At 38.4% G+C, this 15,171-nt stretch overlaps 1 protein-coding gene across 1 annotated transcript; it reads left to right on the top strand.

Annotated features, from left to right (window-relative positions):
- The first annotated feature begins 3,478 nt into the window (after positions 1-3,478).
- On the top strand, positions 3,479-14,450 carry atp1b1b (ATPase Na+/K+ transporting subunit beta 1b). Its single transcript, XM_053476552.1, has 6 exons — positions 3,479-3,816; positions 5,809-5,937; positions 6,699-6,854; positions 9,651-9,835; positions 12,512-12,595; positions 13,070-14,450. The coding sequence occupies exons 1-6, from the start codon at positions 3,723-3,725 to the stop codon at positions 13,328-13,330; spliced, it is 909 nt and encodes a 302-aa protein (XP_053332527.1). The 5' UTR covers positions 3,479-3,722; the 3' UTR covers positions 13,331-14,450.
- Positions 14,451-15,171: the final 721 nt, after the last annotated feature.

Below are 15,171 nucleotides of genomic sequence, written 5' to 3'. Positions count from 1 at the left end.
ATCATGCACATGATTTAATCTGACCTTAGTTCTCCTGCTAATTAATGGTTTATCACTTTTAATAATGCATTTGACAGTTCTTAACACAATTCCAGTAATTTCTGCAATATCCTTAGTTGTTTTCTTTTTATGATGCAGGCAAATGATTTGACCCCTTGCTATGTTTGTACCTTTTTAATCCACTCTTCTGAAACAAATTTAACAGTTATTTTCATGACCAGGGATATGCCTTCTGACATGTATAAGAAATGAGAAACTACACCCTGCATCGGTTAGAGTTAAAAGGAATTGTTGCCAACTAAAATATATTAATCAATGCTGTAATTGTTCACTAACAGGTTCTAAGTAAGTATGTAGTTGGTTAAATCTAAATCACTACCTTTGTGTTGGCTTGGCAGTGTATTTAATTTAAATGTAGTATTGAATGTTTAGTGTAAAGAACTTGACAGTGAAGGAATATAATATGAATTCATAATATGACATTTTGTGTTTATTTATCTCTCTTATTTTGCAAAAGGGGTTAAAGCTTAGGCAGCCAGCCAGGGTAAAAAAAAAATAACCAGAACTCTAATTAAACCCAAAGTTACATAATTACTCTGACAAAGAAAAAAAAGGAAAAAAGAAAAATCTCACTATATTGGGTTCAGGCCAGACAAATTGGCTGGCGAATCACCAGAAGATGACATGGCACCTCAAATCATCACCAACTATGGTACTTCACAATGGACTTCAAGCCAATTGGATTCTGTGGCTCTTCACTCTTTTTGATTTTTTTTTTTAAATGCTAAATTTACTTTCATCTGAAAAGAGGAATTTGGACCACTGTGCCAAGGTCCGGTTCTTTTTTTTTTCTTTTCCCAGGTAAGACGCTTTGTTTAAGTTTTAGGAGTGGTTTAATACTAGGAATGCAGTAGTTGCCGCTCATTTTTAAAAGACATCTGTACATGGTGGCTCTCTCTGTGCACTAACTTCAGCCTCAGTATATTTTAAATTGGCTTTTAAATTGGCTTTGGCAGTCGCTCTTTTTTAGATTATAGTCATCCCTGTAGCTTGTGCACCTTTACCTACCACTTTTTTACTACCAGTCAATATTCCATGCATAGGCTTTTTTTTTTTTTTTTTTAAAAGATTTTATCCAGCATTCTGCAAACAGCAGAATCAGTGATGACCGTCTGTGGTTTACTTGATAGTGAAATAATACATGAATTATTTCACTTTGCCAGTAAATAGTTTAACTTTTTTTATTAAATTACAATTTCTTTTAATTTAATTACACGGTTTTCAATTTTAAGATGCTGTGTATCTATCGCACACAGGATACCACACTAAATAGAATATGGAGCTCCCCCTTTGTCTGTATGTGTGTGTGTGTGTGTGTGTGTGTGTGTGTGTGTGTGTGAGAGAGAGAGAGAGAGAGAGCGAGAGAGATCAAAACTAGGAGAGATTATCACCGGTTAGTACAATGATGACCTCTGGTGGACTGCACAGTTCTGGGTGGTCAGTGTGCAAAATGAGATGCATTAGATAAGGGATTGGACTTAGTGTGGAAGAAATGTTAAGTGATATGTTTAAACATACTAAACATATATAACATGATCAAGTTTAAAATTATTGCCAGCCTTAAAAAGAAATATGTGCAAATATGATTTTCAAAATAAATTATTATATACTAAATTATTAAAGATGTCACTCTGAGCATATTAAAAAAATCATCAATTCAGTGATTTATTCCAGTTCTTTTGTGTGGCAAGTCATGTATAACTGCTGTTTTCCTACAATATCCAAGGACATGCATTGTTGGCAGACTGGTGTTTCCAAATTTTCAGTGGCATGTGCGTGTGCCCCACTGTGATGGTTCTCCCATCTTGTGCCCTGTGCAATAGGCTCCAGTCCTGTCCCCCCCACCACACGCACATACCGCATTCTTCCTTGCACATGGTTCTACACAGGATAAGCAGTATGGAAAGTGAATTAATATATTGACCCTTTTTGCTAAGATTTTATATATAACAATTGCTTTATATTAGTTTACAAGCATTTTTATGTATTTAAAGGAATGCACCTGGATAGGAACTCACAAAAAAAAAAAAAGGTTTGGTCTATACATTTGTCAGAACTCACTCATTCAATTATGTCTTAACACTTCATACTGTACATTGGAGGACCCTAAACCAGTCTGAAAAAAATGACTGGACAGAAGTTAATTAAACTTTGGTAGTCCTTCTTAGGCATTAGGCACTAAAATGTTGGGTAGAAGGGAAGTTATGAGCAGTTATGTGCCAAATTGTAAAACCACAAGTTTTGACACTGTATATGCATTAAACTTTGGGTGCATCTTAAATCGACCTGTGGACAGAATATAATGAAACTTTAGCAGTACAGTACTTACTGTGGATATCTGACTGAAGTTTAACCCGCACCATAGGTGAAATCAAAATGTTTAGTAAAAGTGATGTTATGAACAGTTATGGGCCAGATTAAATATTATACTTTTAAGATATAATGAAGATTCAAGATTCAAAGAACTTTATTAATCCCAGAGGAAAATTGCTTCTTCTTCGTTACAGTTGCTCACGGTTGTTATCCAGTAGAAGGGAAAGAGTTATAAATAAGGAAATAATATTGAATAAAATAAGATAAAATAAGATAAGATAAAATAAGATTAAATTAAATTAAATTAAATTAAATTAAATTAAATAAGCTACTTGCACAATTTAAACAAACACCTGCACACCTGCAGGCACAAGGCGTGGTGTACCATGGATGGGTACACACACACACACGACAGGCAATTTAGAAACATCAATTAGCGTAATCTGCATGATTTTGGGGGAAACAGAACTACCTGGAGGAAACCCACAAGCATGGACAGAACATGCAAACTCCATACACACAGTCACCGAGGCGGGAATCGAACCCGGACCCTGGAGGTGCAGGGCAACAGTGCTAACCACCGCTGGAGTCATTTTAAGACAAAACCTCGTCTGTATCCGATCTACTTTTTCGATTTCTCACTTGTGATTCACTCTCAGATCACCGAACAGGGAGTGTATTGTAGGGCGGGAGAAGTACAACTTAGTGTAGACAAGGCGTAAGATACTCAACCTTACAAAACTTTATTTTTCTTTGTATTAATAAGTTAGACAGAGAGTTCTGCTGTACAGAAAGACAGACAGACATGTACGTGGACTTCAACCTGAAATAATAATATCACTGATTACATTAAAGTTCATCAGCTTATGTTTAGTTTTAACCTTTTAACCGTCAACGACTGGCATTTATTATTATTATTATTATTATTATTATTATTAGGAAATGATATATGATAACACGGTTGTAGCATTACCGCACACTCCCGTCACATCGCATACTGACGTCATCACGTGGCATGTTTTGTGCGCGTCAGAAGCGCCAGTATGTGCCCACAAGGACAGATCTGCGTGCTATAGTAAATCGCGTCTCCCCCTCCTCCTCCTGACTGGATCCTCCACGTAAATGTTGCATAGGTGGAACTTTTTCTCTCTGATTGGACAGCGGCTGTGTGGATGCGCGTGGGGAGCTGTGGGCGTGTCTCCGCGCCGTGACGGATAAAACGCACAGGGCACCTTGCGGAGACCCGGGTACCGCTCTGTGTCTTTGGGGTGGTGAGGCTTCATCAAGGGCGTTGTGGTGATTTAATCAGGGAAGGGGACATTCAGAGCAGTAGCTCCATAGAAGATAAAATGCCTGCTCAGAATAAAGGTGACGGAGGATGGAAGAAGTTTATGTGGAATTCCGATACGAGGGAGTTTCTGGGACGCACCGGTGGCAGTTGGGGTAAGAATATATGTAGATATTTAGGAAAGTGTAAGGCTTCTTTGCGTAGAAATGTTTCACTGTGTGTGTGTGTGCTTGTTTGTTTTGTTTTGTTTTTTATTTCCCCGAGCGTCTGCTTTCCACCGGGTCCGGGTGCCGTCTGGCTGTCTGCTGTCTGGTCACGACGCAACCTGTTAGATTTGACTTTGCAGCAAACGCATGACGCGCTCCAGCCACGAGCTGTGTGTGCACACATTACCGACCTAAATGAAGAAAAGTAACAATCTCGCTTAAAATGGATACCTTCATATCTTTTCTCACATGTCCCCACACCTCAGCGCGCAACTGAAAGATATTACCTATTTATTTATCTGTGTTAATATTTTTCTTCAACAGCACATTACAGTTTGACATTTATATGCAGTGTTTATAACGCGATGTCTTTGATGATGCAGGTAGAAAGGTCATAAAGGATCATGACGTAGTGAAGTGAAGATCATGCTGTTATTAGGCTGTCAGGAAGACAGTCATGTCACTTTTGTAAGAAAGAGTGGTTGAGGTTATTACAAGCAGCCTTAAGTTGAGTCTTCCTCCTTTATTTGATAAAGACTTAAAACATGGCCTCACTGATTATAACAGCTCAGCAAATATGTCAAACCAAGCATACTATAGTGCATTTGAAAATGTTGATATCAAATGTTTCATTCTTATGTCGTTGCATGGTAGGGGTTAAAAATGCATCATTGTCCAAGGTGACTCAAGGTGAAAGGCCTACTCTTTGGGGTGTTGGGATTCAAACTGCTCATCTAATATTTCACCAGCGGTCATCCCGCATCCAACTATAGCAGCTCATTGATTACTTTGTGCTGCCTGTTGTTAAGCTGACGACAGAGTGGATAAAACCATGATGACGTCAACTTTACTTTTTTATGATATTGAATGATGATAGCTCCTTATGAACCATGAGTTACAACATGATCGGTCAATTCTGAGTTCAGTCTCATAACCCATTAAGTCAGAGAGTGGTTGTGTAAATTTATAATCATAGTTTATACCGTTTTATCCTGTATACAGGGTCACAGGGGACCTGGAGTCTATCCCAGGAGAGCATGAGGCGATGTACACTCTGGACAGGGTGCCAATCCATCTCACGACACACACACTCGCACGCTCATTCACACACTACAGGCAACTTGGAAATGGCAGTAAGCCTAATCTGCATGTTTTGGGACTGTGGGAGAAAACCCAGCAAGCACAGGAAGAACATGCAAATTCCATGCATACAGACCCCAGTTTGAAATAAAATTTAATGTCCTAATGGACAAAACTTGGTTGCGTAAATGGTGGCTTAGTGGTTAGCAATGTTGCCTTGCACCTCCAGGGTCCGGGTTCGATTCCCACCTGGGGTCTGTATGCATGGGATTTGCATGTTCTCCCCGTGCTTGGTGGGTTTTCTCACACAGTAAACAAACCAGTACACTACATGAAAGTTATTTTGTTCTTGTCATATTATATTTTTAATGGAAAAAAAGCAAACATCATCATAAACCCAGCACTGTGTCGCACTTGTAACAAATGTTTTATCAACTCACTAAATGGTACATTACCTATGTTATACTAACAAGTATCTGTCAAAAATAGAATAAATGTATTTTCTTTTAAAGTAAAATTTATGTTGTATAATTTATACCTTGTTTATACAGTCACAGTTGGAAGGTATAGAAAGGTTATGTGTGTGTGGAAGCACATAACCTTTCTATATGGAACATGAATTTATGATTCCCAGGGTTTAAAAATGTAGCACCATATGCTGATTTTTACCACTGTTATCAAAAATCCAAAAAGCGAAGCAATTGTGTGATTTCACACATCCTTCCATTTTAGATTTTTAAAAGGACTAGAGTGAAGTGACATGTACAATATTAATTGCCAAAATAAATATAGTGACAGTAATAAAATCCTGTGTCTTGGTCTGTTCTTACAAACTGTTCCTGTTTGTCTGTCTCCTGACAGCAAAAATCCTCTTGTTCTATGTCATCTTTTATGGCTTCCTGGCTGGAATCTTCATTGGCACCATCCAGGCACTTCTTCTTACCTTGAGTAGCTACAAACCCACCTGGCAGGACAGAATTACTCCTCCAGGTAAAAGCTCTTCTGTGTCAGTGCATTGCATTCCCCACATTTAGTCTTCTGAAACGGTAGCTTCATCTTTATCTCAAATCAGGACAGGCTTTAAGGGTTTGAAACATGCATAAACAAATGTAAGCATACAAAAAGTCCACTGCCAGCTACCAGTTATGTTACACTGCTGATTTTTTCAAATATTTGTACCATACACTGGTGTGAATAAGTCCATGTGAGTGCTCTTGATCGAATAGAACATGCTTTTCATGTACTGAACACTAAACTGAAGGCCAGAAAGATACACAAACAAGCAGCAACTGAAGGTAACTACAATAAAAACCTGACCTTCATGTCCATGGGTTCCAGACTTCAGGCTCACTGCAAAGGATTTTCATCCAAATATTATGTTTATACTTTATGGGCCTGTCCCCTGATTGGTTGCATAAATTGGTTCGCACTCACACACGCAGTCATATTCAGGAGACAACAGGATTCAGGTATACCATGAGGTGTAACAAATCTCCCTTACAAAAGATTGTTTTCTTATTAGGTAACACTCTGGTGTTTTACTTCTAATGCATATTAAAACTGTATAGATTTAATCAATCTTTATTCTAAGATGGTGGTCATATAATAAATGTTACATAAAAAATATAGCACAAGCTCTGGGTTTTCAGTAATCTTTTGTCAAACTTAAATTGTGGAAATTAAATTATGTTTATGACAGCCATACATATACAGTTTTTACAGTTTTTCATTTTAATGTTACTGGTGTGCAGGACTTACTCACTCTCCACGTTCGGAGAAAGCAGAGATATTCTTCACCGTGAATGATCCATCTACATATTTGAAAACCACAAAATCTATAAAAACGTTTCTGCAGGCTTATAATGATGAAATCCAGCGTGATCAACTGAAGTTTGAAGACTGTGGAGGTATTTTAGCCTTTATTTTTTATTTAAATTATATTTTGTTATAATCTACTATACTGGAAGGATTGTCTAGGCTTAAGGTTAACGAGCACCAGAATGGGGAAGCAAGGTGATTTAATTGACTTTAAACATGTAATGGTTGTTGGTGCCAGGGGGGGTTGGTGTAAGATTTTCATGCACAACCATCTCTAGAGTTTACAAAGCATTTTCAGTGGTCTGAAAAAGAGAAAATAACCAGTGAGGGCAGTTCTCTAGGCAAAAATGCCTTGTTGATGGCAGAGGTCAGAACTCTGAATATGTTTCAGAATAAACATGTTCAGATAAGATAGGATATCCCTGTAATCGTCCCACAGCGGGAAAATTTCTTTGTTACAGCAGCGAAAAAGAAATTGTTCAAATAATAAAATAGGAATAGAACAGTGTATAAATTTAAAGAGAAAAAGTAAAGAAAAAACAATAATTGCACTTCCAAACAAACAAATTGCACTAGTTTCAACAAATTGCACAGGGGTAATATTGCACAGTTTAAAAAGTCGCTATTGCCAGTAGTGCACAGTTTAAAATGTTATTGCACAGTTCTGTTGCAATGAATTGCACTAGGGTAATGTTGCAGTTTCAAATGGTGTTATTGCACAGTTGCTATTGCACCCAAATCTAAGATAAGATATTGGTATTGTAAGATAGTATTGTAATGTCATATTTAAGATATTGTAATAATTGTAAAAATTAAAATTCAGATATTGTAACATTATATAGCGGTATACAACTGTGTGGAATATGGAGACTGATTCACTGGGAGTAGCTCTGACTGTACAGAGCAGCAGCAGGGTGAAAAGACCTTCAGACACTTGGGATGTAACAGTTTGTCGCTGAAGGAGCTGCTCTGAGATGTAACTGGTTCATACAGGGGATGAGACTCATTCTTCAGCAATGATGATAGCTTAGCTACCATCCTCCTTTCTCCCACCTCCTGTACAGTATTCAGGGGAATCACCAGAACTGAGCCTTCTTAATAAGTTTGTCGAATCTCTTCCTGTCTGCAGTAGAGATGCTGCTGCACCAACAGACTACTCCATAGAATATGGCTGACCTAACCACTGAGTCAAAAAAAGTCTTCAGTAGTGCTCCCTGAACTCCAAAAGACCTTAGTCTCCTTAACAAAAAGAGTCATAGCATCTGTGTTGTCTGTCCAGTCCAGTTTGCTGTTCAGATGAACATCCAGGTTTTTATACGAGTCCACTTCTCTGTCCTTTCCCTAAATGTTCACTGGTGAGAAAGAAGTATGTTTGTGCCTGCGGAAGTCCACCACTAGTTCTTTTGTCTTCCCGGCATTTAGCTGAAGGCAGTTCTGTTGGCACCAATCCACTAAGTTCTGAATCAGTCCCTGTCATCATCCTCTGCAATCAGACTGACGTCGTCAGAGGACTTTTGCAGGTGACAAGTTGCTGAGCTGAACATGAAGTTTGCACTGTAGATTGTGAAAAGGAAGGGAGCCAGTACGTTCCCTGTGGGGCTCCAGTGTTGCAGACACTCATTTCTGACTCACAGTCATGAGTCCTTGCATACTGTGGTCGGTTTGTGAGGTAATCCAGAATCCAGGAAGCCAGATGACGGTCCACTCCCATGTACTCCAGCTCTTACCTCAGAAGCGCAGGTTGGATGCTGTTAAAAGCACTAGAGAAGTCAAAGAACATGACTCTCACTGTGCTTCCAGCCTCTTCCAGGTGTGAAAGAGTCCTATTTAGGAGGAAGATGACAGCGTCTTCCACTTCAATGCCAGGCTGATAGGCAAACTGAAGTGGATCCATTGATGAGGATCCACCAACAATTGATTGACTAAGAGCTGAGATTCACGCAGAGAAAGAGGAGATGGGTGGTTACAGCAGGGGGGATTAGATGGGGCAGGGGTGGTTAGCTGATGGAATCTGTTAAAGAATAAATTCGTATCATTTACCCACTTCTGGTCGCCCTTCACCTGAGAGCTGGACTTCTTGTGACCAGTGATAGTTTTGAGCCCCTTCCACACACCGCTAACATTATTCCGCTGCAGCTTATCCTCTATCTTTTTCTTGTAGCATGCCTTTCCTTCCCTGATCTTCTTTCTCAGTTCTCTCTGCACAGTTTTCAGCTCCTCCTCATTTCCTGATTTAAAAACCCTCTTTTTCTCTTTAAGGAGAGTCTTTATATCAAGAGTTAATACATGACTTGTTGGGAAAACACTGTGCATTCCTAATACATTAGGTTAATATAATCCGTTATACAGTCTGTTAAGCTGTCAATATCGTCCCCATGTGGATCACACAGTTCCTCCCACACAGTTGTATCAAAACAGTCTTTCAAAGCCTCACTGGTCTCATCAGACGATGGCCTTACTGTGTGGGCAACAGCCGGTTACCTGCATACAAGGGGTTTGTACACAGGTAGGAGATGAACCAGATTGCGATCTGATCTTCCCAAGGGGTGAGGGGTGTTGCAGTTTAAGCATTCTTAAAGTTGGCATAAAATTAATCCAGTGTTTTATTGTCTCTGGTGTGGCATGAAACATACTGGGTAAGTGTAGGTAGACTGGAGGATGGGGGTGCATGAATAAAATCTCCAGAGATAATGAGAAGGGCATTTCAGCTCTGCGTTAACAGCCTGTTAACAAAAAAGGCATGTAGGCATAGCATACAGTACATGATGCAGTGCCTTATTAATTCCAATATTGGTGTATTGTTGACTGTTCTTGTTTCTTTCTTTCTTTCTTTCTCTCTCTTTCTCTCTCTCTCACTTTTTATAATTTTATCTTTTTCCATGTAGAGCAACCTGATGGCTATAAGAACAGAGGAGATCTGGAAAGTGAAATAGGTATTAGAAAGGCATGTCGATTCCGAAAGGATCTACTTGGGCCTTGCTCAGGCACTGAGGATCAGTATTTTGGATTCAGTGATGGAAAACCCTGTCTGATTATCAAACTTAATAGGATTGTAAATTTTAGACCAAAGGTGTGTATGCTGAATTTTCATAATGTTACATTTATTTTAATGTAAAATTATCCATAAAACTTTAAAAATTAAATACTAAAGCCAAGGCACATCCTAGAGGCTCATGAATAATACATACATTTTATATATATATATAAATCCAATTCCAATACAGTTGGGACACTGTTTGTGAATAAAAACAGTATGCAATGATGTGAAAGTTTCAAATTTCAATATTTTATTCAGAATTGAATATAGATGACATATTAAATGTTTAAACTGAAAAAATTTATAATTTTAAGGGGAAAATAAGTTGGAATCCCCTTTTCTTTCTATAACAGTCTGCAAACGTCTCGTTGTCAAGTTTAGGAATAGGAATGTTGTCCCATTCTTGTCTAATACAGGCTTCTAGTTGTTCAACTGTCTCAGGTCTTCTTTGTCACATCTTCCTCTTTATGATGCGCCAAATGTTTTCTATGGGTGAAATATCTGGACTTCAGCCTGGCCATTTCAGTACCCCGATCCTTCTCCTATGCAGCCATGATGTTGTAATTGATGCAGTATGTGGTCTGGCGTTGTCATGTTGGAAAATGCAAGGTCTTCCCTAAAAGAGACGACATCTGGATGGGAGCATATGTTGTTCTAGAACTTGGCTATACCTTTCAGCATTGATGGTGCCTTTCCAGATGTGTAAGCTGTCCATGCCACACACACTCATGCAACCCCATACCATCAAAGATGCAGGCTTCTGAACTGTGAGCTGATAAAAAAACTCGGGTTGTCCTTGTCCTCTTTAGTCCTGATGACATGGCGTCCCAGTTTCCCAAAAAGAATTTTGATTCGTCTGACCACAGAACAGTTTTCCACTTTGCCACAGTCCATTTTAAATGAGCCTTGGCCCAGAGAAAACACCAGCGCTTCCGGATCATGTTTAGAGATGGCTTCTTTTTGACCTATAGAGTTTAAGCCGACAACGGCTGCACAGTGGGTTGTGTTCACTGACAATGTTTTTTGGAAGTATTCCTGAGCCCATGTTGTGATTTCCATTACAGTAGCATTCCTGTATGTGATGCAGTTTCGTCTTAGGGCCCGAAAATCACAGGTTTCCAGTATGGTTTTCCGGCTTTGACCATTACTCGAATAGATTGTTTTAGATTCTCTGAATCTTTGGATGATATTATGCACTGTAGATGATAATAACTTCAAATGCTTTGCAATTTTTCTCTGCAATACTCCTTTCTGATATTTTTCGCCACAGCATTGGGGGAATTGGTGATCCTCTGCCTTTCTTGACTTCTGGGAGACACTGCCACTCTGAGAGACTATTTTTATACGCAATCATGCTGCCAATTGACCTAATAAGTTGCAAATTGTGATTCTTATATGTACATTTAACTTTTCCGGCCTCTTATTGCTACCTGTCCCAACTTTTTTGGAATGTGCAGCTCTCATGAAATCCAAAATGAGCCAATATTTGGCATGACATTTCAAAATGTCTTACTTTCAACATTTGAGATGTTATCCATATTCTATTCTGAATAAAATTATGAAATTTGAGACTCCCACTTCATTTTATTCTGTTTTTATTCACAATTAGTACAGTGTCCCAACTTTTTTGGTATCGGGTTTATATTGCATATACAGGGCTTGGATAATAAACTGAAACACCTGGTTTAGACCACAATAATTTCATTAGTATGCCACCTTTTGCGGCCAATACAGCATCAGTTCATCTTGGGAATGACAGATACAATTCCTGCACAGTGGCCAGAGGGATTTTGAGCCATTCTTCCGGCAAAATACCAGTATTTTGGTCCAGACCAGGTCACTATATGTGATGCTGGTTGAGGAAAACATTTCCTGACTCGCTCCTCCAAAACACCCTAAAGTGGCTCAATAATATTTGGATCTGGTGACTGTGCAGGCAATGGAAGATGTTCAACTTTACTCTGTCACCAGTCTTGCTGTGTGTATTGGTGCATTATCATCCTGATACAAGGCACCGTCTTCAGGACACAATGTCTGAACCATTGGGTGCATTCCTCCAGAATGGTTTGGTAGTCCTTGAAAGTGACGCGCCCATCTAGCACAAGTATGAGGCCTAGGAAATGCCATGATATTGCAGCCCAAACCATCACTGATCCACCCAGATGTGGGAAAGACAGTGAAGGTGGACTCATTAAAGAACAATGCATGTTTCACATTGTCCACAGCCCAAGATTTTTGCTGCTGGTACCATTGAAACTGATGTTTGGCATTGGCGTAAGTGACCAAAGGTTTGGCTTTGGCAGCCCGGCTGTGTACGTTGACCCTGTGGAGCTCCTGAGGAATAGTTTTGGTGGAAACAGGAGAGTTGAGGTGCACTACCCTGAATACCATGTGTCTTGATACATTACAAAGACTTGCTGTCTTGGTCACAGATTTGCCAGCAAGACGTCCACCAACAATTTGTCCTCTTTTGAACTCTAATATGCCACCTATAATGTCATGTGTATTGCAATATTTTAAGCAAAACTGTGCTATTACTCTGCTAATTACACCTTCACACTCTTAGTGATGGAATGTGCATCATTAAAGATTGGCCACCAGGCTGGTCAAATTTAACCATGAACCCTCCAACACTAAATTGGCAGTGTTTCAGTTTCATTGTACAACCCATATATTGGGCTGGTCATTTACACTTTGACTTTTTTTTAGCCACCACAGTCCAACGACAGTGTCCCAGAAGAGGTCAAGTCTAAAGTTCAACCTAATTTGATACCTCTTCACTGCACAAGTAAGGTAAGTAAAATCCTTTGCTGGTATCCAACAGTTTACAAATAACCAGCATACTTGTAAGTTTCTAAAAGGAAGTCATTATGTTTGATATTTCATTTGATTTTTAAACATCATCACATTTGTAATGTGTGGTACAAAAATAAAGCATTTACTCTGCCATTAGGGGAGCCAGAGTCATCCCTGACTAAGAAATACATATCTAGAGACAATGAAATTGTCATTATAAAGACAATTACAGCTAGGGTCAATTTTTGGCATCTGTGAGCCCTTGTATGTGAGGTGGTTAGCAATTCCAAGTGTGTTCAACTGCCTTGTGACATAGTTTAAGAAGCATTTAAAAATATGTGGTGGCATTCAGGTGATATACTGTATATACAGTACCACCTGTATATACTATATACAGTACAGTATACTAATGTGTGGGATTTGGTAAATAGTAAAATGGATTTCATATTGTAATCTCTTAAACATTTGTAGAAAAAAGAAGATGAAGAATTGCTTGGGCAAGTGGAATACTATGGAATTGGTGGAGGATTCCCTCTTCAGTATTATCCTTACTATGGCAAGCTTCTGCACCCACACTACCTACAACCTTTGGTGGCCATTCAGTTCGTAAACATTACAATGAACCAAGAGATACGTATTGAGTGCAAAGTGTACGGTGAGAACATACTGTACAGTGACAAAGATCGCTACCAGGGGCGTTTTGATGTAAAAATAAAAATTAACAACTATTGACCTCCATTATGAGCACAGTACCATCAGTCTCACCCAGTTTTAAGGCAAAATAAAAACTCTCTAGACTTGGGGTCTACCAAGGTGCAATTTCCTCACTGGTCTTCCACAGTCTTACTGAGAGAAAGTTTTTATCAGTATACAAATGTTTCCTGTCAGAAATTGCCCTAGGAAACGTCACCAGAGGAAGTTTCAACAATTAGACTAATGAACTATAATGTGAGACCTAATTATGTCTGCTTCAGTGCAAGATTTTCTGCTTCTGTAGAGAGTTAGAATGCAAACGCTTGAAGGAGTAGCCATAGCATATTAGAATATTCTAATAACAGTCTATTCTGAAACTAGACTAAAAATAAGGTAATTTATCTAAGGGACATCAAGTCCACCCTGAATGTAATCAACACAGTTTATCTATCTGTTCCTGTACTGCCACCTTTTGTGGCTTTCTTCCATTAAAACAATGCATGATATTTACATAGGTTCTGTAGGTTATTTCAAAGCAAGCCAAAGCTGTTCTAGCTTTGTTAACTGTGCAGTTCTTATTCACTGTCAACACAAATGTGGTAGTGTTTCATTTAGCTATTTTAGAGGTTTTATTAATACACGTCATGCTTCTTTTTTCTTTAATGTTTCAGTGGATATGGATAGTCGTTTTTTGTTTTTGTTTTTTAATCACTGAATGTATGTAAATGTTGCCTTTAAATGTAAACCTGTTTAACCCATGTTGGAAGTACTGAGTATAATGTTCTTGTACTCCTTGATCTGATGCATCAATCAAAAAACAAGGTCTTAAGAGTGTGTATAAGGTGATCCAATTCTATAATTGCACATTATTATATTTTTTTGCAACAAATGTGTGGTATTATACAAAAAATATTACGACAGCATAAAAATGTTATAAACACTGCAGTGACCCATCTGTAAAATGTTTTGTAGAATTGTGCAGTCAAAGTCTACCATCAAACCTGTCTCTCCCTTTAATTCTTATGCTGAAATTTCCCAAAAGCACAGCATAAAGATAACTTTAGATTGTTGAGAAAGTGTAAGCCTTTTCTCTAAAAGTGCACATTGCTTTGGAGAAAGAGCTAATTCTTTGGATGGAATTAAGCGAGATTAAATAAAAATGGAAACAAACAACTTGTTTATGTATTTGTTGATTATAATTATGGTGTTGCATGTTGTCTATATATTCTTTCTTACCTCATTTAAACTTAGGCCTTGGGCTGGCTGAGCAAGTAAAACCAACAAAATTGGAAAAACGTGTTGCAAAGGTGAAAAAATGTTGTTTTTTTTATGTACAGTACGTACTACATATTACTTAATGCTATGATACTTACAAGACCGGTGAAGGTGGACCTTTTGGAATAACTGTCAGTAGTCCATAGAAGATTGTGATATAAGATTTTGTTTGGGTTAGACAAAATAGGTTTAAACAAAATCACATTTGACTTCTGTTATATTCTACTATTTAATAAAGTGTTAGTGTAGCCCCAAAATAGGACGTTGAAAATCATCAACAATTACTCATGATCATACAGTCTAGCAGCTCATTTTCAATGGTTTTAGAAGCTATGTTCCATACAGCATGTGTGTATCTTGGCATGGTACCCAAAAGATAGATTATAACAGTAGACAGGGTTTCAGCAAACTCTCCAGTCCAATCATGTCCAAAACAACAACAAAGTCTTTAACTAGTCCCAAACAATCAAAAAAAGAGACACAAATCTTTTTTTCTTTTTTCTCAGCCTTTGTGTGGAAAACAAGGTCACTATGGTGCACCCACATTTCTAAAATATATAACCATTGTTCACTCCAGAATCTCTTCACAATGTGTAAGTGGCAAG

The sequence above is a fragment of the Clarias gariepinus genome, chromosome 18 (genome assembly GCF_024256425.1).
Source record: "Clarias gariepinus isolate MV-2021 ecotype Netherlands chromosome 18, CGAR_prim_01v2, whole genome shotgun sequence".
NCBI lineage: Eukaryota > Metazoa > Chordata > Actinopteri > Siluriformes > Clariidae > Clarias > Clarias gariepinus.
The sequence above is the reverse complement of the archived record's forward strand: the minus strand, read 5'-3'. Positions and strand labels throughout refer to the sequence as shown.